Here is a 22,318-nt window from a genome sequence, read left to right as displayed (position 1 = left end):
GGCGAACTTAAATTGTAGTTGTCATAACTTGAGCGAGAAGCTAAGGGAGACCCAGCTTCATATCGCGATGATATCATGGTAATCAACAGGATATGTAAGAAGCCATTTGAACCTCTACCGTACCTCCCCGTGGCTGTGCCTTATCCTCCAAAATGAACAAAGGGGACCCAGAAAAGTTTCTCCATCTTTTCATCACCCTCATCACAAGAAAGAATGTCTCTTGACCATATCTCTTCTCTCTCACTGCTGACCATCCGGTCCAGACGTTGCTCTGGTGTACTTAGCCACGTATCTCGGAGCTGCCTCATAGCTTTGTGCAGACCCCAGCAAACAGATCTGTCTGAGAACCCTTCATCTCTTATCGACTCGTACACAGTCTGTGATATTTCAACACATGACTTATCGCTGACTTCCCAGAGTGTACCAACCACATGCCGAAATCCCGCTAGTTGACATGCGCTGATCAGGTGGATGCTCTCATCGAAGAAAGCATCCCCTCCAATTTGGCCTGTCCCACAAGCAGAAAGATATGCCAAGAACGGAGCATGTTTCCGAAGATTGATATCCATAAGTTCAGATACTGTCAATATGCCATCGGTCAGAAGCAGTCCGCTTTGGGAAGGGTTGCCATCCATCTTGCCATGGCCAGCAAAATGGAAGACTTTGCAGTTTTGAAGCTCTTCCAAGACAGCTTGCTTATGTTTATCTGGAACACATGACTCAAGATTCATTGACTTGCAGAGGTTAGCGATAGCTGATACCTCTTCTTTGGCGAATGGAAGCTTGATCTGCCCCGCCGTATCTTCCATGGCTACTAAGAGAGCTTCATCTTTGGCTGAATCTGAGCGAAGCTTTCGGCCATTGATAAGTGCTTGAATGGATGAACTGTACGATGAGATGGCTCTATCCAGTACTGCCTCGGTTGATCCTGGGAAATGATGTCCGAAGGCGTGGAATGGAAGCCTACTCAGTCCGCCAGTTGGAATCCACCAGATGTGAGGCCAGTCATCGTCTGGTGGAGGGCCCCGAATACCGAGTGCCTGGAGAATAGGGTCGGCGGCAATATCCCAAAGCCATTTCAGAATGGAAGGACTCGTCAATGAACCTTGACTCTCTTTCTCATTCATTTTGTCAATAGTCAGATCGGGCAACGGCAGGGACCTAATTTGATGTTGTTCGACTAGAATGGCATCGCAGCGAAACTTGCTTAGATTGATAATCACGATAGGTCCTAAACTGGCCGCAGCTCGAATGTCATCTTCGCTTGGCGATTCCAGAAAGTCACTGAACCCCGGACGTTTCCGAATCTCATCAATGAGGTGTTCTAATTCGACACTTGCCTCGGCTCGGCGGTTTGCGACAGCCTGAGCTGAAACTGAATCGCCACCTTGGATAGGCGCGTCGAGCACTTGGCTGAGTTCCAGGAATCGCCCTGCGAGATCAGGATGGCTCTGCTCTAGATCGAGAACATCAACGCGAATTTGTTCAATTGCTGCAGCGAGTATCCCGCGACCTTTCTCCAGTACGCTTAGCGCGAAAAAAGGTTCTTTGCCGGCGTGAAGTGCCACGGCTGCGGTATCGCAAGCAAGGTCTACTATTCGACCGAGCATACGTTGCTTATCGACGAAGCCAAGGGACCTCGGTGTCAGTTGTGGTAGTAGGCCGAAGGCTGTTTGAGAAGCAACAAGAGCATGCTGCCATTGAGAGGCATGTGCAAATGTTTCAAAGAGAAATTTTCCAGCTGCAATTCTTGTTTGGATGTTGGAGTTGGAGTGATCCAGAGCAGACTGATAGAGATTCACGGCAGCGTCGAAGTCATCCGTGCAATTAGTCAAAGTGTGGCGATTCCAGTAACAATCTGCAAGGTTACTCATGTACTGAGCTAGACTAGGGTTTCCAGGTTGAGCGACGGCAATAGATTGGTGCCCCATCTTGATGGCTTCCTCAACATCGGTTGTTTCCCGATTTCGTATATACCGTTTCGCAAGCCAGATGGAGAGGTTACTCGATAGGCTAGGGATATCTGTATGGCCTGGCGGCAGGGTGGTCAATGCCTCTTGTGCGAGTTGTATTGCTTCATCAAGGTCATTCGTGTCGCCTGTCCTGAGATAGCGGTCTCCAAGATGACCGGCAAGGTTGGACTTGAAGAGAGCTTGATCGGGAGAGCCCTCTGTAGCAGCTTTGGTGATGCCACGACAGATGTCAATAACTTTGTTGAGCTCTTCAAGAATCCCGGTTCTTCCATATCGTTCGTGAAGCTGGTTTGCAAGAGTATTCAACCGCCCTGGTCTCTTGGAACTATCGAGCGGAGTCATGTCTACGGCTGACTGGGCCACCTCTATCGCCTCTTCAAGATCTATAGAAGACCCTGTTCGCTCGTAGCGCTCTCCAAGGTGATTTGCCAAGTGCGTCAGCCGGAAGGCTCTATCATTATCTGAGTCTACTACCACATCGATCGCTTGCCGTGTGACTTGAATAGCTCGTTGGAGATCAGGTAGTGATCCAGTTTTGGCAAATCGAATCGCCAGGTGAACACCGAGGCTGTCCAGGAGAGCGCCTCGATGAATGTAATCATTTGGAGCGGTATCGATTGCTTCTTGCCCCACATTGATTGCATCCTCGAGATCAGCGAGTCCCCCAGTTACGGTGAAGCGACGACATAGAGTATTCCCCAGCTCGTGTAGCCAGATGATGCGATCAGGATCATCTGCTGGTGCTACCTCGACAACCTCCCGGGCCATGTCGATGAAAGAATCCAGATCATCCATAAATGATTTATTCGCGCCCTGCTGTGACATGGAGATGGATTTCCTGTTGGCTTTGGCTGTATGCAGACTGATAAAAAGACTCTTACAATGGTCTTGGTATGTGGGACTAATGACAACGAAATTAAACGATCAAGACACCCGTCAAGTAACGATTTGGGATGCCTAAAGGACGATGCTGGGGAGCAATCTCACGCTTACGCACTCATTCTGCAGCCTTTCCATATCTGTGGCTTATCTTTCACCACTCAGAGACAATGGTAAAATCAGGTTGTAGGCAGCCTTGCCAAGTTATCTCTAGGCGAATGCTGATTTGGGTCTCAGAGTAATGGAGCACGAATGCCACTTTATTTTCCAGGAGAAACTGAACTCGCATTGATACTTAAGCATGAAAAGGTTTGGTATACAAAGATAAAGAACTGAGGCTATATAGAGCTTGAGTGACTGATCCCTTAGACGTCATGCTTGAGATAGCTTATCAAGCCTCCTTTCCGGTACGTATACCCCGCAAAATAGCACCCCCGCATCCCCGCCGATTGACTCTAAACCCTAAATTATCCCACCCGGAGTGTTTATAAATCATGAACTGCCAGCAGAAAACACCACCACCTACGCGATAGAGACGTCATGAATGGAAGATTACTCAGGTGGCCTGTTCTGTCACAAGACACTATACGCTGGTTTCGCAGCGGGGGTAGTTGCTAGCCCCCGCGAATAAGGCACGGCAGTTTAAGATGCTCGACAGCAGAGCTCATGCACGCAACATTCATTCTACCTATCTTATTATTGAGAATTGATAGCCCAATGACAGTTACTTATCTCTCAGCCTAGCTACAACAATCATAGTTCATGTGGGATCCTGTTAGTAGCCTCGGTTGGGGAACTTGGGGAAGAGATCTTCCCCTCCGACTTGACTTCTTCGAGAATGATCTCCGCATTTTGAAGTCCCGCTCCAACTGCCGATTTTGCATCCGGTACTTCAATGAAGTTTGGAATCAATGCTGGTGTCTTGTTATTTAGGTCAGGCTTCGGTGTATGTAAGTCAAAAGTACCATCGCATTTACTCACCATATCTCATTGTGACAATCAGCATTCCTGAGTTAAGATGGAACATTTCACTACATTTGTCAATACTGTGAATGGAACTTCCGTCGCTGGAAAGGTGACGCAGGGAACAGATCCATCGACAAGACAAAAGCTCTGGGATGTTCCAGTTGCATCATCTGAGGACATCGATAATGCAGTTTCTTCAGCCAAAAGTGCCTTCACTCAGTGGTCTAAGACGTCGTGGTCGGACCGACAGAATGCCCTGCTTGATGCACGAGATGTCTTGATCTACCATAAACCCGCATTGGCGCAGTTGATCACGAAGGAAGGGGGAAAGCCTGTAAGTGGCACTTTTACTAGAAATATCTCGGCGGTTCTGACTGTCGCAGATTCAATTTGCCACTCTCGAAGTTGAGCATTCGATCAACTTCTTACAGTTCAATGGTAAGTCAGATCTTGGCCTCAAGGAAAACAGACTAAGAAGGTACAGCGAATCAGGAGCCACTTCAAGAGCAAGTGATTCAGGACGACGACGAACTACGATTAACGATCCGAGAGAAGCCACTGGGTGTCATCGCAGCTATCTGTCCCTGGAATTATCCCCTGGTCCTCTCCATCGCCAAGGTCGCCGCAGCCCTTATAACTGGAAACACAATTATCGTAAAGCCTTCGCCTTTCACGCCTTACTCCATCCTGAAGGTCGTCGAGCTACTCCAGGGAGTTTTCCCAGCCGGTGTTCTTCAAGCCCTCAACGGTGACGACAAGCTGGGACCTGCACTATGTCAGCATCCAGGAGTTGATAAGATTACTTTCACTGGCTCAACTGCCACAGGAAAGAAGATCGCACAGGTGGCTGGAAATCTTCTAAAGCCCGTCACATTAGAGCTTGGAGGTAATAGCGCCAGCATTGTCTGCCCAGATGTCGATCCGAAGATCGTGGCACCTCAAGTGGCGCTTGGATCGTTCATGAACTCAGGTCAGCTTTGTGTTGCTAGTAAACGCGTCTTCGTCCATGAGGATATCTACGACGAGTTTTTGGAAACGATGGTCAACACGGTCAAGGAGTGGAAGGTAGCGCCGACGTCATCCCTCGAGCCCGGCATCATGCTTGGCCCGATACAGAACGAGATGCAGTACAATATTGTGAAGGGCTTCTTTCAAGACTCGATCGATAGCGGCCACTGTTTTGCGCTTGGTTCGAAGCCGGATGATAGTGGGGATGCTTTCGTCATCAAGCCTGCGATTATCGACAATCCTCCCGACGACTCCCTCGTTGTTACACATGAAGCATTCGGTAAGACTGACAGACTCAATCATTTCGAGTAGTGGTTAACAGTATCATAGGCCCTATTGTTCCACTGATGAAGTGGAAGACTGAAGATGAAGTTATTAAGCGAGCCAACAACACGCTATCTGGTCTTGGAGGAGCCGTTTGGTCAAAGGACGTTGACCATGCACAGCGGTTAGCAGACCGCATCGAGGCCGGTACGATCTGGATCAACAGTTTTGAGAAGCCTCTACCTCAAGCGCATCTTGCTGGTCATAAGGAGAGCGGCGTCGGTGGAGAGTGGGGTCGACGGGGGCTGAGTGTGTATTGTCAGCCCCAGGTGATTCATTGCTACAAGTCCAAAGTATAAAGATGTGCTGCCAACAGAGGGCCCTGCTTGCAGATATTATTTCTGTGATAACATTTATCAGAGCTACCTTTTCCGTTGACGTCAAAACTATAGTCACGCGCCCCGTAATGCCTTAGGAATACGACAAGGCAGTTTTCCCATACCATAAATGGATGACCGTGCAACAGGCCTAAACTCATCATAAGCATCTTGTAACTCATTAATTATGCCTATAGTGTTATTCAAGGTTCTTGAACTGATACGTCTCGAAAGTGTCTCGTTATTGGTAATTCTCAAACCTATATGGCTATCTACATGACCAGTTTGAACTCTGGGTCCCGATCATCTCCGTAACCAATATACTGGTTGTGTTTCCCGTTCTTCTTATCCCGATTAATCTTCGCGCACCAAAGTACATTGAGCAAAACACTAAAAAAGCACCGTGTTAGACATTTCTCGAAAAGCTAGTGCATGTGCACCAGCCAGGCATAGGATACACTTACGCTACCCACGCATAGCATAGCAACCCTAGGATTACTCTATGTCCTCTGTGATATAATGGACCATCTTTCTGAGGGTAAACAAAGCCTATGAAAGATAGAGGTTAGAGCCCATAATTCACCATGCACTTTTAGCAGGCATATGCGGGAGTGGACTTACTGGCAACAAAACCACCACAGTTTGCAACGGCCAGCTGCAAGGCAGATGTAGTAGCCCTCTTATAGTGTCCGGCGGAATTGTTGGAGTTCCAAACCAAGATACATGGGACAGAGGCGTACATGCCCAGGGCCATCAGGCACGTCATGGCGAACCGGGTGTTGGCTGCCTGCACGTTTGCGATAACGGCATAGCCGATTATCGCAATAGGCAAGACGGCAAGTATGATGAGACCGCGAACTTTTGATCGATCGGACACGAACGCGACGAGAACTGAAAGCGGACGCAGGTTAGTTGGGGACTATGGGAGAACGGATGTCCTTCGCTCACCTGTGACTGGGGTAGCGACAGCGTATGGAATTACACTCCACAGCTGAGCCTGGTTGGGGCTTGACGCAATATGAAGATCGTTGACGATGGTCGGAAGCTATAACATTTAGTGATGCAAAATCAGATGGAGACAATGATACATACGAAGAGGCCGAATGAGTAAAGGCCGGATAGAATTGCGAAGTAAGCAGTAGATGTGAGCCAAACTTGCACATTAAAGACTCCGCGACGCACTTCACCCCAGCTGAACTTCTCGTCTATCTCTGATGTCATGCTACTGAGAATCGTCAACTCGGCTGGTTATCAAGATGGGGTGAGAGAACTTACGTTGTCCCGCGATCTTGTTCCAGACGTTTCACGGCCCATTCTCTCTCCTCTGGGGTGAAATACCGTGCTGTCGTTAGGTTGTTTGGCAGAGTGAAAAACACGATCGACCCAGCGGCGACAGTCTATGAGAATGTTTAGCCAAAGTCCTAGTCGTTGTGAAAACCCAAGACCTACCATTAGCCCCTCAATGATCAGGATCCATCGCCAACCTTCCAGGTCACCTCGCGGGCCGATGGCAGCAAGTCCACGAGCAAGCAGGCCTTTATACCGTCAGATAAACAGATTAGGTTGGCTACCCCAGATAACTCACCTCCGAAAGCTCCAGAAAGCGATGCCGCCGTGTAGAATATTCCAATTCGCAACGCCAGCTCACCACGTGTGTATATGCTCGAAAGATAGAGAACCATTCCAGGTAGTAGCCCGCCTTCTGCGACACCTAGCAAGGCTCGTACAGCTGCAAAGCTTGCGAAGTTGCGCACGAAGCCAAGACACATGGTGATGATTCCCCAGACCACTGTCAGAGTGGGCAGCCAGATCCTGGGCGATACCTTCTTGAGGACCAGATTACTGGGTAACTCGCTGAAGACGTAAGTGGCGTAGAAGACGGCCAGGCCCTGAGAGTACTGCAAGTTGGTGAGGCCCAGGTCTTTCTCCATGCCGATGATTTTCGCGTTGCCGACATTCGTCCTGTCGAGAAAGGAGCACAGAAACAACAGTGCAAGAGATGGGAGGACTCTAATTGAGTTGTTCCGTTAGTGACGTGACAGATGATGAATCGATGAACTTACCGTGTGTCTGTCTTGAACAAAACTCTCCTCGTGAGGCGCGCATTGTGCTCAATGTTCTCGTCGAGATGGTCCATCTCCTCGTGGTCGGCCTTGAAATCCATATTGAGCTGTTAGATCAAAATAAGGCTATAAAGGCTTGTCAAGCTTGGCGTTATGCATATGGCAGCAACAGAATGGGCTTGGCAGGAATTATTTAAAGGTTTTCCCCAGACTCCAGGTTTGCGGGGAATTACAGGCGAGCGGACCCATATGGCTTGGTCTAAACCGAACTTGTGGGGGATCATCCTTGTTGGAGATGCCGGTATTCCGAGATGCTTTTCGGCATCCAATAGTAGCCCCGCCAAGGAAAGTGCTGCTACCCTTCACCTTAGATACGTAAGCATGCTAGACCTGTACAGATGACGGTCTGATAGGATCGTGACCATGACGTTTCCCCTTCCCGGGTCCAAAAGTAGCCCCGTCAATTAGAGTGCTGCTACCCCGACTGCGTAAGTACACTGGAGCTATGGTTGATACAAACGTCCATTTGATAGGGAGGAATGGCATTGCGATTAGTATCCATCTCCCCGGCGTCCAAAATTGGCGCCGTTGGGTAAGTACTATAGCTTTCCTTTTCCAGAGGCTGACAAATAGATGAGTTAAAGTTGAAAAGCGGCCATCTCAATATTGATAGCACGGCGGTAGAGACTGTGTAATGCAATGACTGCACACTAAAGCATATAAAGAGTAGCGACTGTATAAAAAGACAAATAAGAAATCTCCATACACTTCAGTTATCAGCAGCCATCAACAAAGATCCTACTTATCCAACAGCCACGTAAAAAGGTCCGAAACCTCCACTGCTTGAGTTGAATGGATATAGATCCCCCTGTCATTGCCGTTGTTGAGTCTAGCAGTCACAGCTGGTCTGCAGCCAACACTGTTCGTCAAGGACTCTTCTAATCTTTCATGCCGAGGCAGAAGGTCCAGCCACCAACATACGTAGCGTGGGCAGCCGAGACACAAGCACCGAGAGAAAAAACAGCCGCAGGAGTAAGAGTGCCAGCAGAAATAGCTTCCGCAGTAGCGTCAATTCCCTGCTGCAGCTTCTGGCGGTTATCCTGACGCTTTTCAACCTTGGCGTCAGATTCTATGTAAGTCTTGAGGTTTTTCTTGACGTCCACGAGAGCAGCGACTTTGTCAGACTGGGGCCATGGCTTGATGTCTTTGGGGCTGACAAGGAAGTCTGCCCATTTGTCGACGTTGATGGTGGATATATCAGAGGTAGAGAGGATCTCCTTGATGTCGGCCTCTGGGACACCGAACTTGGTGGCTACGTTCTTGACTGTGAGGTGAGCAGTGGCGGTTGCGGTGGCAAAATCCCAGAAGATGATGTTTGTAACAAGCATATAGATAATTGTGCTTAGTGAAAGTTCTTAAAGGAAGATGGATACAAGGGATGATGGCAATGATGAGAGAAGAATGTCAGTTTATGGGTAGATTGTCCCTTCTTATACTTATTTTTGTCGGACTCAAAGTAACTGTTAGTTCCGTCAACCGTTCAACCTCGTCGACTTGCGCGTCTCGTTAAGACTTGCCTAGTTCTCCTGAACGTCGAGTGACAACAAGTGCCCACGTTTGGGCCATCTCATCATAGCTGGAAAGGGGTGTGAGATTACGATAGGGAGAGGCTAGTGGTAGAAGGGGAGGATAAAATGTATCAAAAAACAAAAACATTAGTAAAATAAAGAAAAGCTGTCTAGGGAGATCAATGTCCTTGCCATGTTGCTGCGAGTAGCTGATTGCTTTGAACATGACATACGCCTGCTAACTAAACTGTTTCTCTCGGCCCAAGCTGCGATCTGCAGCTGCCTTTATAAAAACGACCAAGTTAGTAGAGCTCCCGTGTTTGCGACATACATATAAGGTTTTCCCCCAGAGTCTGTTGTCGCTGCACCCCTGAAGCTTGATTCGATGGAGGCTGGCTAGACGATGACCGCAGATTAGCAGTTGACGTTGCAGAAGAGCCGCGGACTAAAATAAGGTACGCGACAGGAAACTTTAAAGCAGCTGGCGACGTTTCATCTGTCGATCCCTATGTCTGACTCGAGATAACGAACTGAGCAAAACGAAGCGAGTTTAACTCTTGCCAAGACTCGATTACGCCCGTCTAGTGAGGAACAAAAATCAGTGAACATTGCGTCTTAATTGAGTCAATCTGGTTTGTGGAATAGCAAAAGGTCAGTCTACACTATGCATGCTGCTGATAGTGAAGAGCAAAAAAATGATCACGCTGGGGATCGAACCCAGAATCTTCTGATTCGTAGTCAGACGCCTTGCCATTGGGCCACGCGACCAATTTATGAAAGTCGAGTGCTAATGTCATTTTATACACCCCAGCCTAGCTATTCGTTCTGGCTTTCTGGCAGAAGAGTGCTCTACCAAACAGCAGCTCACTAGAAAAAACTAAAGTTTAATAAAGTAATTAAATTCCTATATTTGGAAGTGATTTAATGGTGTCTTTTTATAGTTCTAATTAGAGCAATGCTAAAGGATCTTATAACTTATCCTCGTCTTTAATTGTCTTAGTATAAAATTCATACTCAAAGTACTAAACCATCTTAAAAAACCAAAGTTACTTGAGCTTCTGACTTCAAGTTAATTTACATTTAAATCGCGCATTTGTAGATTTATATTACACCCGCGAGGAACCCTGAAAGCATTGCTAGAACATCGATTTGATTACAAGGTGAACTTACCCTAGGTCGACTGCAACTACGGACGCACAGACAGATGCTGCAGAAAATTTGAATCCACTGCGTCATAGCAATTCAGAAATTGGTCGAAAAGTTCAATTTGCCAAGTCAGACTATACGACCATAGAGCTACTACAGCATCAACTACTGAATATTGATAATTTGCGAGCGAAATAAATTTACACGTGGCGTGGCCACTCGGGATCACGCGCCAATGCCATTTGTGCAAGATGAATCGCCTGGTCCTCTGGATCCTCAAAGCTCATCACACCAGCAGTGCCATTGGGCTTGAAGTATGGACCATCAACCTCACATTGAGTATCATTAGCAGGCATAGTTCCATTGTAGAGGAAGGCCCGAACATGCTTGGCGAGGCAAAGCGATGGAACTGCGACGGAGCAATGGCCGTATCCCTTGACCTCGACGATCTTTGAGTCTTTGAATGCAGCTTCTGCTGACCTAGCGGAGATGAGAGGGCAGACTGGATCATAAGTTGTAGTGAGAATGAGAAGAGGGTGTGCTGTCTCAACACCGTTGCGCGGGACGTAATTGTGTGTCTTAGGGATGCGCCATTGTTGTTTGGCGAAGAGGTATACGAGATCATCGGGGGCGAAAACGCTGCGGTTAAAGGTTGGCATAACAATATCGAGGAGGGAGTCCAGGTCCTGTGGCCAGTGGAGAGGACCCGAGAGACCATCGTTCATCGAAACCGTGTAGAGCGCATCACTGTCTTCACCATCATCCAGACCATAAGCCATCAAAGCCTCAGTTGCGTTACCGCCCATGAGCTGCGCCATACGCTCGGCAAACGTGCCCCAGAACTGAGGCTTGTATAGAACAGGGAACAGTGCACCATACCAGATCTTCTGGTAGTCGAGAAGACCGTAGACGCTATTGTTGACGTAGACGTTCATCGGCTGTTCCTTGAGTTCACCAACGAAAGAGAGGAACTTGTCCTTGAGGCCTTCCCAAGAGTCTGCCATGGATGAGAGAGGGCATGCGTCGCCGGACTTGATGCACTCCTTGAGAAGACCATCCATAACATTCTCTGTGTCATTGAGGTCCTCCATATCGAAGCGAGCTTGGTACCAGAGGAATTGGTTCACAACCCCATCGATAATGACCCTGTGAGACCTCTCAGGAAACAGAGTCGCGTAAGTCTGGCCGAGAAGAGTTCCATAGCTGAACCCCCAGTAGTACATATCCTTCTGACCAAGAGCATCGAGGATGCTGTTCATATCGGCAGCTGTCTGAGGAGTATTGATGTACTTCCCATGCTCGCCCATAGTATCTTCGCAGGCTCGCACATAATTATGTGTCCAGGCATAAATCTCAGCGCCATCCTTGACGATATCGACATCGTGCACTGATCCAAGCTGCTGACGCGCCTGTTTGCTAGGGTAGCATGAAGCGCGTGGGGAGGAGGAGTTAATGCCGCGGGGATCAAACGAGACAAGGTGAAAACCGTCGCCGACAATGGTACTCAATTGTTCTCCACGTCTGTGGAGAAACTCGAAGCCACTGCCGCCGGGACCACCAGGGTTGAGGAGGATGTTCTTGCTTCCATCTTTGCCCCGCATGCGAATAATGGGGACATTAAAGGTTTTGTTGCTAACATCAGGATGAAACTGATCGATCGGCACGTCAATCTTGCTGCACTCTACGGAACGATTGCTGATCTCTCCGCAGGGCTTCCATTCAATGTGCTCGCCTGGGTAAGTCGTGCGACCGTGATGGTGAGGATGCTGGTGGCGATGGGAGCAGTGAGGCGCAAGCCAATGGAATGCCGCGACAGTGAGAATACCAGCGCCGAAGACCTTCCATTTGTTCACGCGTGATTTGCGGCGCGGCTCGGCCCATTCAGGCGGGTTGAGTGAGTGTTTGTCCATTTTTCTGGTGTTTGTTTGATGATGATGACTCGATGAAGAGGAGACGATCGTCAAAATGAAACGAGCAGCCTAACGCGTTGCCACGTGAGCATCCTTGCATTCGTCATCACAACGCGTCGACACCAACATTCTATTTAGGAAGGTAATCAACCAGAGTTGTCAGTAATCACAATCAAGATTGAAACTTTGTCCGCGGAAAGGAAGCAATTGATCTATTTTCCATGGATATGTTTTTATTGTTCTCAGGTTATTCTTAGGTCGACCGCGTTGGTGGAGTACTACTACTATGGACCTACATGCTATTCAAGGATTCAATCCCTTCTGGCCCATCTTCCTGACTCAAGCTATGTCACATCTTGAGTCAGTGGGTACAGATAATCCACCCGGAAAATATTCTATTTCCCGATCACTCTCTCGGTTATACGGCAAGGCAAGGAGACGTCGTGAAACCATCATCATCATATTTCCCATACGTAATGGAAACCGAAAAAAGGTCACCATAGCCGCATCTGTTAATTATGCGAAAACCACACCGCATCGAGCGCCTAATATGAGCATCCTATAGGAGGAATTAGAGCTCTTGAATAGACTTTCGGCAGCTAATTTATGGGTATGCGCGTGATTTTCGACCGTCTCAGAGATCGCAACTCGTCCCATTCTGGAACCCTTCAACGGAGATCACTGGGGCCTTGGCACCTCCGATGCATACCCGTGTATGCGGGTGCACCTTTTCGATGATCTTGTTCCCGCTTAGGAAGATTAATGGCGAGGAGATATACGGGCCGTACCGATCTATCCGGAGGCATATTGAGCGGCAGTCGATGGAGTAGATGACTATAAAAGGGCAGTTGGTTTCTATAGTAGTTGGGTTGTTACTCATCAGCAATAGCAAGACAATCGACAATCATGAGCACTTTTAAGACTCCGGCTTCTGAGCTTCAAGCGAGCGTCAAAAGGCATCCAGATCTGGCACTTTTCAAAATCCCAGAGCAGTCTCCCCACGGCACAAAGTTCAAAGACGTTTCCTTTGCTCAGTTTGAGAGGGATGTCAAACAGACGGCAAAGTATTGGAAGGACAAGCTTTCTAGCCTAGGCGTTCGAGACAGGGCTGTTGTCGGTGTCTGGTGAGTCGGTGTGATCATGAAACTACATCATCAGCTGATTCCACATTTAGGTTGAGGGGTTATGCCTACTCCGATACCGTCCATATCCAGGGTCTCAACTGGGCAGGATACATCCCTCAGCTGTTATCTCTGCGCATGACAGATCCTACTGTCATCTATGAGCTCCTGCAGAAGTCCAACGCTGTGGCTTTATTGCATGAGCCAGACAACACTTCTCTCTTGAAGGATAGCCCAGTGCCGACATTCCCAGCCGGCGCCATCCAATTCGACACGGATACAGAACAACTGCCTGTGACCCCTTGGCATCCCAGCAATGACGATGATGAGCTCTTCATTTATCACACGTCTGGCTCGATTTCAGGCACACCAAAGTTGGTACCTGTTACTGCACGATGGATGAACTACACCTTGGATATGTCAACATTCTTTGAGCAGAGGTCGAACAAGAAGAGGGAGAGGATGATTAGTGTCCACATGTAAGTCTTACTAGAGGGTTTCTCAGTTGCAGTATACTAATGCACTGGTAGGGGAAGCTTCTGCCACCTTGCTGGATCTGCCCTCAGCTGGATCGCAGCGAAAGAGGGCTCATGCATCATCATCCCGAGCACTCTTCCTGCTCCAGTCGCTGAAGTGCGCACGATGCTTGATGAGCATGGCTTGACATGTGTATGCATGTTCCCGCCTGCTCTATCTGCGTTGTTCAGTGAAGCTCGCAAAGATGCATCCCTCCTCGCTTCTCTCAAAAAGATTGACAACGCAGGCTCTGGTGGCTTGAGCCTCGACGTTGCAGATTTGGAGTGGGCACGGAAACAAGGAATTCCAATGTTCAATATCTTCGGTTCCACAGAAATGGGCATGGCTTTGATGACAGATGCTAGGAAGAACGACGACTACCTTGAGTGCACCCCTACTACCAAAAACGAGTTTATCCCCATCGGAGAGACGCTGGCGTCAGGTGAGCAGCTACTTGAGCTAGTTGTGCCCCCAGAGGCGCCCAACTGCCCAGTCCCCAGCTTTAGATCTGCCGATGGCAAATTTCATTCAGGCGACTTGTTCGTTGAGGTCAAGCCTGGCAAGTATCTTTTCAGGGGACGCAACGACAACTGGATCAAGATGGAAGCCTCCCTGCGATGCGATACCATGTCTATAGAATCTAATGTCATGGAGACCTGTGGCGAGGATCTTGTGAGCGCAGTGGTTGCCGTCGGTGTCGGACGCCCTTGTCCTACTATAATTGTTGAGCCAAAGGAAGAGTGTCTAACAAGCGCTAACGGTACTGATAATGGGGATTCGATGCAGCAGCTGAAGGAGGATATTCTGAAGAGGATCACTCCATTTCATAGGCGAAGGTATACGCATGAGCGCGTCGATCACACGCGATACATAGTTGTTGTTCCACAGGGGACGCTTCCCAGAACAGCGACAAAGGGAAATGTGCGAAGGCAGGAAGTTGAGAAGGGGTTTCAGACGGTGCTGGATGCTGTGTATGTGAAGTAGTTTTGATAGCGATAGGCACAGAGCTATCAACAAGACTGAAGCTTCTGCACACTTGGGAGATGATGTCAGGTTGTAAAAGCCAAACAAGGTGATCGAGCTATTTCAGCAGAGTCCCAAGTATCATGCAGCCAAGCCTTATATCCGAAATATTGAAGCGATCAGTTGTCGGACCAGGGTTGATCAGAAAAGCCACAAAGGCGGCCGATGCTCTGGACCAGTGGATTTGTTTTATTTGCGGCGGTGGGTCTGCTAGTGAAACCCGGTTTTACCTCTTCTTAAGAGGCTGCCTAAGCGCCTTAGCTCGTCGTATTGCGTATGCATTCAGCTCTGCCGAATCAAGGCAGAACATTTATCTCCGAAAGCTTACGTCGCCGTCATGCAAATAGCTGAGTGCCGTCATAGCAGAACAAGCGGGTACCAAGCTTGCCTCGTATTTCTGCCAGTGCCATTGGTTGTAGAGGTTCTAGACTGCTGAGACCCTGGTATATATGGTCAGATTCTATGTGCCATACCACATCGGCAATAAGAAACTACAAGAATGAGGTAAAATCTGGAGCTCTAAGTGGCAGAGAGCAGGCACCAGAATTTGCTCCCACGAAAAAGGCGGAGAACAAACTCAATTTCATGACAAGAATTGTGTCTCGCTATTCGCTCTTGATGTCTCGCGAATCGCGGCTTACTATGAAGGCAATCTAGCTCGCCAACAAACTTGCATGGGTGCAGTCAGCCAGCTTGGCATAATTCCCCAAATCGGAAGCAGCCGGTGATGAGGCAGAGCTTAAAACGCAGAAGGATGGAGTCTTGTAAATGAATCTTGGAATTGTAAATTCTAGATGTAAGGTTGGAGTAAGATGACTACTAACCGGTTCGGGTGGAATAAACGCTCCTCTGTCATCATTTTAACGTTAAAGTTGCTGACTTGGCAAGTCAGATCATCTTTGTATGGGTCTCTTAGTAGAATAGGTTGGGTGTATCGGAAATATTGGGGTCATCCTGTCTGTCGGCTCCGCCACACAAAATGGGCCTTTTCTTTACCGGGCTTCGGGTCTACTTATGTTTCTCTGGTAGCTCATAATCATACATATCGCACTTGTCAGTCGTCCCGAACCAGAACAAATTTCGGACTAATTCTATAATATTTGCATCTCGATTTACGTAACACACAACAACACGATGCCCGAGTCAAAAAGTCCGAATTATCTTGGTCCAATGGGCACTGATGCAAGCAAGGTAATTAAGATGCATTTATGTCAACTTGCCCGAGTCTAATGCGTTCAGAGCCGACGGGAACGAAACAGAGAGGCACAACAACAATTTCGAAAACGAAGACAGGCTGCTGAAGCGGCGAGGGTGCAGAGACTTAAGCGACTCGAAGGCGTGGTTGAGAGAATGAGTACGGTGATTGTGGACTTTGCGGATAAGATGTTGCAAGAAGAGGTGTTGAAACAATATCCTGCCTTAGCGGCCGATGTGCAGGATGTTATCACACAGGTTCTTGTCTTGGCGAACGAAGCCGGAGATCCTGAAGAGACGAGGTCGAATGAGCGGCATGAAGAGAAATCGCCTGATCATGGGGACGACGACTCGGATACACGACGATGTTCACAAGATTCAGCAAGTCCATCAGGGTTACAGAACTTACCAATCAGCATGCCATGTTCCTTCGACCAACAGGATATGTTCATAACAAGCTCCCCACCAGAGCACAGCCAACTCAAAGACACACCTCAGATCGTATATCCAACAATACAAAACCCGCTATTCTACTCCCATTCGCCTCATTTAACACCCTCATCCATCACACACTCGCTAGGCTCTGGACTTTGGAACACAACAAAGCCACTATCCCCAACATCTGTTCCCTCTTGCCTAATACAGTCGCGCTTCAATGTAGGTTCCAGATTTTCTGATCAAGCAGCTGTGGCTCATACTTTCCCCGGCCAGACAAATCTCCCGTATCGTGCCCCATACTACGATTCAATAAGCAAAACTTTATGATACAAAGACTACGAATCCCGCCTAATTTGAATCCCCAGACCTTTTGCGTTGAACCTTGCTCTTCTGGTGGCTTGGATGGCTGAGAAGCAGCCTGCAATGCCGAGACACAGTGGTGCCGGATATTGGCGATATCGTGGGTTAGAGAGATACAGACGGAGCTGGTGCATCAATAAGGCTTAAAATCTGGCAAGGTCTTTCCGAGTGGGACACTTCGGCTGAAAGTGAGTGAATTTCTCTTAGATTGATGCTTGATTATGGCCTACCGAGTTGCGAGATAGGAGTCAAATTCATATATTACTATTACACATGTAGAGAGTAGCTTGTGACTGGGAAATGAAGGTGATTGCATTTCAGGATGATTTTGTATGATCATCAAATGTCACGACAGAAGCTCCTTAGGCAGAGCACTTGTATCAGCGAACAGGGGGTAGAAAATGCTCCAGGTACATCAATGCTACTGAACACCCTCAACTCTGTTCCCACTGCCTGAAATAAGGATTGGGATATCGTATCTGGTCGAGTCGGACGTTTCTAACTCTGTAGTGGCTTGTAAAAGGCTCAGTAGGGAGAGGAGACAGCTAGATACCGAAGGGTGCAACTCGGAGTGAGCTACGTACCCGCTCGCTGTTCGCTATTCGCTACCTACAACTGCGTAACGTCCCTAAACTAGCTTCAGTTCAACTGCTGAGCGGCTCATCAAACCTGGAATTGATAGTAAGGTAAGCACTAGCATCTAGTTGGAGGATAGTTCCTTGCAATAGGCGGGTAAACGATGCATCCTTGCGGCCTGACTTGAAAATAAATAAGCACTGCTGATAAGAATTGCAGAGCCGTTATGACTATCTAAAACTGACCATGTATATAACAGGGTAAGGAAGCCGCATCACCTCTATGGACTCGTTTTGTAACTTTGACTCAATATCGCCATTGAGCGACTGGAATTACCACGCAGACGATGAACACGAGTCGAGTGGTCTTAATTCCTTGGCGAACTGCCTTCGAGATAGTGTTCGTTCTTAAGCATTCCAGTATCGTTATTACACCACACAAAGAAAAGTTGTTCTGGAAGAGTATACTTTTCGCTCTATGTCCCACCATGAAACGTATAGATTAAGAGCCAGAAGGCTTCGAAGCTCACTGTAATAATGCCTGATCTTTCAGAGGGATCTGTCCCAGCTCTTATAACTTAGCACTATTCAAAGTGGTATCCTCTGCGGGTCGAAGTATTCGCTAGTCAAAAACTTAGTCGCCATCGTTAAATCATTGGGAAAGTCGAACCTCTTGTGAGCATGTAGCCAGTAAAGTCCCATCTTTTAAAAACATTCGTTGGACAACCAAGGCTCTTCCATGAGCGGCCCAAGGACTTTCCATTTTTGAAACCATCCACTCATCTGCTTTGATCCGTAGGGGTTCATGAAAGTAGATCCTATGGTCAAGACTCGTTGCCATAGACATCCTCGGTCGCTTAGCCCATTCCTCGATGGTAGACCCCAAACCCTCACTTTCATTGACCCTTTTGAACCTGAGATCTCAACTTGGGCGATAGGGAAGGCACATCTTCTGGAGTGAAGGGGAGCCGCCATAGACGATGAAGGCGTGCTGCCGTCAGGATGAAGTAGCCGTCAGTCAAAAAGGCTAGGGCATGGAGATGAGCGCCAGACCCACCAGTTTCAGGAACAACTACTTAGGACTGCGTTTCTCCTGGCAGACGGACTTCTGCATGCGGGTCTGCGTGCAGGTGACCGAGTCGCCAATCTCTTTTACGCTGGAGATCTCTACGGCTCTTTTCTCTTGCACATTTTGAGCGTCATTTATCTGCCAATACCTGCTATCCAGATACCAATTGGAGGTTTGATAGCGCCAGATATGACAGCCCATCTTCTGCGAACATGCCATGCAACGGCTGTGCTCTCAATCATAACATCGTTGGTCCGGCTGGCCTCTTATTGCCGCCCTAAACAGGAGATGTTTCTATCTGTGACAGCTATCATGTTTGGTGGTGAGCCAATGTTTGATGATCAGGTCGCTGCGGTGGCGTACCTCTTCCCCAACGCGACTATACGCAGCTGTGTACATGGCTCGATCGATGCGCGCGTCGTAGCTGTTTCTGCCGGAAGTTTAGGCCCGGCCGAGCACATTGTGCTTTCGGCGGCGGCTATTGTCGAAATCCTCGTTGACCAAGATGGACACCTTGTCCCAACTGAACAACCAGATATCCTGGGAACACTTGTAACCAATTTGATCCGAGACCTGACACCCGTCATCCGGTATCCAACGGGAGATCGCGCGGAGTGGGTTGATAAGCCAGCTGGAATCTTCCGTCTTCTTGGATGTAGCAACTATGCTGTTCGGCTAGGTCCCGTTTCTCTGGACATTTCGCACCTAAGTCAGCTCGCTAGAGCTGTTCTGAAGACTGTGGCTATAGAGGCTTTCCAAGTGGTAATCACCCGCCAAGATTCCAAGGATGCCATGGAGATAATGATAAACGCAGCCGAGCCCCCTCCTTCAGCCTCTGGAGATGCCATCATTGAGATGTTGAGTGAGCAGAGGCCTATGTTGAAGAAGCATATTGAGATGGGATTGGTTGCTCCCGCCAAGGTTTGTTTCAAATCCATCTGCGATATGAAAGCAAACCCACGCAGCGGGAAACTACCTGAGATAATCGATTTGAGACTAAGCACTGTGTAAGCAGTATATAGACCATTGTAGCATATGTAGCTTATAAAGCGTACTTTTTCAACTCTGACACAGTAAAGTGACTCTGATCCTAAATAGGAGCATCTGGCGCTGGCGGGGTATAGAAGCGATATTTCACCGTGTCCCCCAATGCGACCGTTATCTTATACGTATGAGTGGGCTCCTTCTTAATACCGGATCTATGGGTGGCTGTTTTAAAAATTGTGTGATATGCTCTTTCCCCCCGCAAGCTTATAGTCCTCCACTTAATAGCCCCTCGCTGGATAGTGGGGCGGATTTGCGTAAACATACGGTACTTCGGCATTTAACTGCGAAGCTATCTTAAGTGCCGGCATTACTCGGATAGTCTCAAGAATAGTAGTGCCTCACGGTAAGACCCCGAACGCGTAATGAATGGCTATACGAGGAATGGCACATAGTAAGGCTAACTATCATACGATACGGAGGCCCCCTTGTAGTCAATTCCGCCATTTGCCTATCAAAATATGTATAAACAAATGTCTCAGAGCTAATTTGTATATGAGATGCTGTCTAACCGGTGTATTAGGATGAGAAGGAGGGATACCCTTAAAACTGATCGACATTCCTCCACAGGCATTCCAGGGTACTACGTAGGACAAAGAGCACCGGTAACAAACTCTAAACCTCCATCATGCATGTGATAAGTCAACTATCGGTGTCGATCTGTTACGGTTCGTGCATAAACAGGCCTTAACCCATGCTGAGATTCTGAAAGTAACTGGTGCGAGGGAACCTTTTGTTAACTTAACGTCGTCCATGGGGATAGGAAATATTAGGTGGAAGCGAAAGTTGCATAAAGATACGAAATTGGCAGCAGATGAGCGGGTGTACGCCATGTTAACGATTACCATGCAGCTCCATACAGGCCACTGCAGCGTGATTCTGCAGAAGCGGAAGTAACTGGAGACAGTTTTTGAGAATTTCAGATTGCCAAAATAGAGAATCGACGGTCGCCTTTATGGTTAGGAGTGAAATTACTCTGCTGCAGGTGCATTGATAGAGCCGTTTGCCATATCAGCCGTCAAAAAGTGCTTAGGCCCTTTCACACGGCCGCTTTACCTGCACAGAGTTGGTTCAGACGCCAAATGTAAAAAAATTCTCAATGTGGTAATGATTGATTAAAAGTTATGTCAAAAGTCGTATGTCTTGGAGAGCAAACTCGCAGGAAACAAGCCCCTGACATAACTGAGCTCTTAGTAGCCAAGGTTGTGAGTCTTCCATCGCCTTGAAAAGCTCACACTACATGTTAATAGGCCATTTTCTGGGTATTGAGTCCGAAGCTCTGCGATGATAAGTTTCCTTTATATATTCGAACTACAATCTAAAGAAAAGATCCCAGCTACTTCCTCATGCGCCTCGCTCCCTCGATTTATAACTACCACGAAGTTTCAATGTCCCCCAAGCCCAGTATAGAACCAATCAACCTGAAAGCTTGCCACTAAGCTTCCAGTAAACAGCATAGTTAAATCCCTGAGCATCATAAAAAGGACCCAACTCGATAGCCTTTCCACCAGAAGTAGCTCCAAATGTCAGATCAGTGTTACCCTTTCGCTTGATACTTGCCAGGTCAATCGTAGGGTTGCCGTTCAGGGTAGACTGTCCATAGTTACCAGCCAGAATGACTGGACCAAAAGCAATTGCACCCAAGGTCTGATCGTCGTTGGCGGCAACAGTGTGCAGGCTCATGGGGAGTTGGACTGTGACAGTATCTCCAGACTTCCACTGTCTCTTGATCAGAGCGTACTTGCCGGGCTGGATGGCCACATTCCCAGCTTGGCCGTTGACCTTGATGGAGGCTTTAGAGGTCCAAGATGGGATGCGGACTGCAAGAGTCCATTCACTAGTATCACCAGAGATCTTGAATGTTGATGTATCGCTTTCAGGGAAGTCAGTTGTCTGAGTGACAGAAACCTTCTTCTGAGACCAATTGAGCTTCGAAGGAGTGAAGAGGTTGACGTAGAGAGTATCAGAAGTGTGAAAGTAGATCGAGTCCATGAGTTTGGTATTGGTCTCGACTCCTGTACCTTGACAGCACCAGAAAGAGTTGTAGTCAGTACTCCAGGTACCGCCACCCCAAGCAGGACCAACTCCGCGACGGCCACCTGCCTTGAGAGGCGTGAAGTACGTAACATGTCCATGATCACTGCTGGGGTCTTGCTGACCAAGCAGGTGGTTCAACAGGGCCTTCTCATAGAAGTCAAAGTATGAAGCGTCAGTTGGGTTCAAGGCCCAAAGCTCACGAGTGAGTTTCAGCATGTTGTAGCTGTTACAGGCCTCGCAAGTATCGTCTGTGAGGAACCCAGCAATAGCATCGGGAGCTCGGAAGTGCTCGGCCTGACTGTTTCCACCAATGGCGTAGGTGTGCTTGTTGACGACCATGTTCCATGCGTTGCGGCCAATTTCGAGGTACTTCTTATCACCACCGACCTTGTACTCGCGCAGAGCACCGATCCACTTGGGAAGTTGGGTGTTGGCGTGCAGGCCAGCAAGTTTGTCAACGTTCTGTTGCAGAGGGTCGAAGATGACAGCATGGTCAAAGCGCTGAGCAACTTTGAGCCACTTTGCGTCTTTGGTGTAGAACGCGATATCGGCGAGGACTTCGTTCATTCCACCAAACTCAGTCTGCAGCATGCTCTGCATCTGGTTGTAGCTCAGCTTCGAGGTGCGCGTGTCAACCCAACTAGCAAGCGAGAGCATAGTGTCTTTAGCAGTCTGGTCACCCAGACGGCGATAAACGTCCAGAAGTCCAGCAAGGGTCTTGTGGATAGCGTAGTAGGGAACATTGCCGTTGTTCAGAGTCCTGTCCTCAACCTTGGTGATATCCGAC

General features: G+C 48.2%; 9 protein-coding genes and 1 non-coding gene across 10 annotated transcripts; 4 read left to right on the top strand and 6 right to left on the bottom strand.

Moving 5' to 3' along the window:
* Positions 1-140: 140 nt before the first annotated feature.
* On the bottom strand, positions 141-2,798 carry FOBCDRAFT_209463 (CHAT domain-containing protein; the record flags this gene model as incomplete). The annotated part of the gene is made up of 1 exon (XM_031193816.2): positions 141-2,798. One exon carries the CDS (start codon positions 2,796-2,798, stop codon positions 141-143), a length of 2,658 nt encoding a protein of 885 aa, XP_031030437.2.
* Positions 2,799-3,833: 1,035 nt separating this feature from the next.
* FOBCDRAFT_193551 (aldehyde dehydrogenase domain-containing protein) lies at positions 3,834-5,524 on the top strand. The gene is made up of 4 exons (XM_031193815.3): positions 3,834-4,152; positions 4,202-4,256; positions 4,303-5,106; positions 5,157-5,524. Exons 1-4 carry the CDS (start codon positions 3,871-3,873, stop codon positions 5,447-5,449), a joined length of 1,434 nt encoding a protein of 477 aa, XP_031030436.2. The 5' UTR covers positions 3,834-3,870; the 3' UTR covers positions 5,450-5,524.
* Positions 5,525-5,693: 169 nt separating this feature from the next.
* FOBCDRAFT_266052 (major facilitator superfamily domain-containing protein) lies at positions 5,694-7,631 on the bottom strand (the record flags this gene model as incomplete). Its single annotated transcript, XM_059611372.1, has 9 exons — positions 5,694-5,857; positions 5,932-6,016; positions 6,089-6,358; positions 6,416-6,512; positions 6,560-6,692; positions 6,743-6,864; positions 6,917-7,002; positions 7,053-7,429; positions 7,531-7,631. The coding sequence occupies 9 exons, from the start codon at positions 7,629-7,631 to the stop codon at positions 5,740-5,742; spliced, it is 1,389 nt and encodes a 462-aa protein (XP_059466410.1). The 3' UTR covers positions 5,694-5,739.
* Positions 7,632-8,468: 837 nt separating this feature from the next.
* FOBCDRAFT_282446 (uncharacterized protein) lies at positions 8,469-8,918 on the bottom strand (the record flags this gene model as incomplete). The annotated part of the gene is made up of 1 exon (XM_031193813.2): positions 8,469-8,918. The coding sequence occupies one exon, from the start codon at positions 8,916-8,918 to the stop codon at positions 8,469-8,471; it is 450 nt and encodes a 149-aa protein (XP_031030434.2).
* Positions 8,919-9,794: 876 nt separating this feature from the next.
* FOBCDRAFT_t288 lies at positions 9,795-9,866 on the bottom strand. Its single transcript has one exon. It is a non-coding gene; the product is annotated as a tRNA-Arg (tRNA).
* Positions 9,867-10,294: 428 nt separating this feature from the next.
* On the bottom strand, positions 10,295-12,316 carry FOBCDRAFT_234523 (Alpha/Beta hydrolase protein). Its single transcript, XM_031193812.3, has one exon. It carries the CDS (start codon positions 12,152-12,154, stop codon positions 10,445-10,447), a length of 1,710 nt encoding a protein of 569 aa, XP_031030433.2. The 5' UTR covers positions 12,155-12,316; the 3' UTR covers positions 10,295-10,444.
* Positions 12,317-13,024: 708 nt separating this feature from the next.
* FOBCDRAFT_12443 (uncharacterized protein) lies at positions 13,025-14,950 on the top strand. Its single transcript, XM_031193811.3, has 3 exons — positions 13,025-13,278; positions 13,329-13,754; positions 13,806-14,950. Exons 1-3 carry the CDS (start codon positions 13,061-13,063, stop codon positions 14,773-14,775), a joined length of 1,614 nt encoding a protein of 537 aa, XP_031030432.2. The 5' UTR covers positions 13,025-13,060; the 3' UTR covers positions 14,776-14,950.
* A 998-nt stretch (positions 14,951-15,948) lies between these two features.
* Positions 15,949-17,099, top strand: FOBCDRAFT_209457 (uncharacterized protein; the record flags this gene model as incomplete). The annotated part of the gene is made up of 4 exons (XM_059609267.1): positions 15,949-16,005; positions 16,054-16,665; positions 16,916-16,994; positions 17,086-17,099. The coding sequence occupies 4 exons, from the start codon at positions 15,949-15,951 to the stop codon at positions 17,097-17,099; spliced, it is 762 nt and encodes a 253-aa protein (XP_059468199.1).
* Positions 17,100-18,444: 1,345 nt separating this feature from the next.
* On the top strand, positions 18,445-19,461 carry FOBCDRAFT_150529 (uncharacterized protein; the record flags this gene model as incomplete). Its single annotated transcript, XM_059608346.1, has 1 exon — positions 18,445-19,461. A coding segment is annotated over one exon (1,017 nt), but the record flags the coding sequence as incomplete, so codon positions are not given.
* Positions 19,462-20,805: 1,344 nt separating this feature from the next.
* On the bottom strand, positions 20,806-22,162 carry FOBCDRAFT_234519 (uncharacterized protein). Its single transcript, XM_054707856.2, has one exon. It carries the CDS (start codon positions 22,129-22,131, stop codon positions 20,911-20,913), a length of 1,221 nt encoding a protein of 406 aa, XP_054563831.2. The 5' UTR covers positions 22,132-22,162; the 3' UTR covers positions 20,806-20,910.
* Between the last annotated feature and the right edge of the window lie 156 nt (positions 22,163-22,318).

This window comes from Fusarium oxysporum, chromosome XII (assembly GCF_013085055.1).
Source record: "Fusarium oxysporum Fo47 chromosome XII, complete sequence".
NCBI lineage: Eukaryota > Fungi > Ascomycota > Sordariomycetes > Hypocreales > Nectriaceae > Fusarium > Fusarium oxysporum.
Note: the sequence above shows the minus strand (reverse complement) of the source record. Positions and strands in the feature narration are given on the sequence as shown.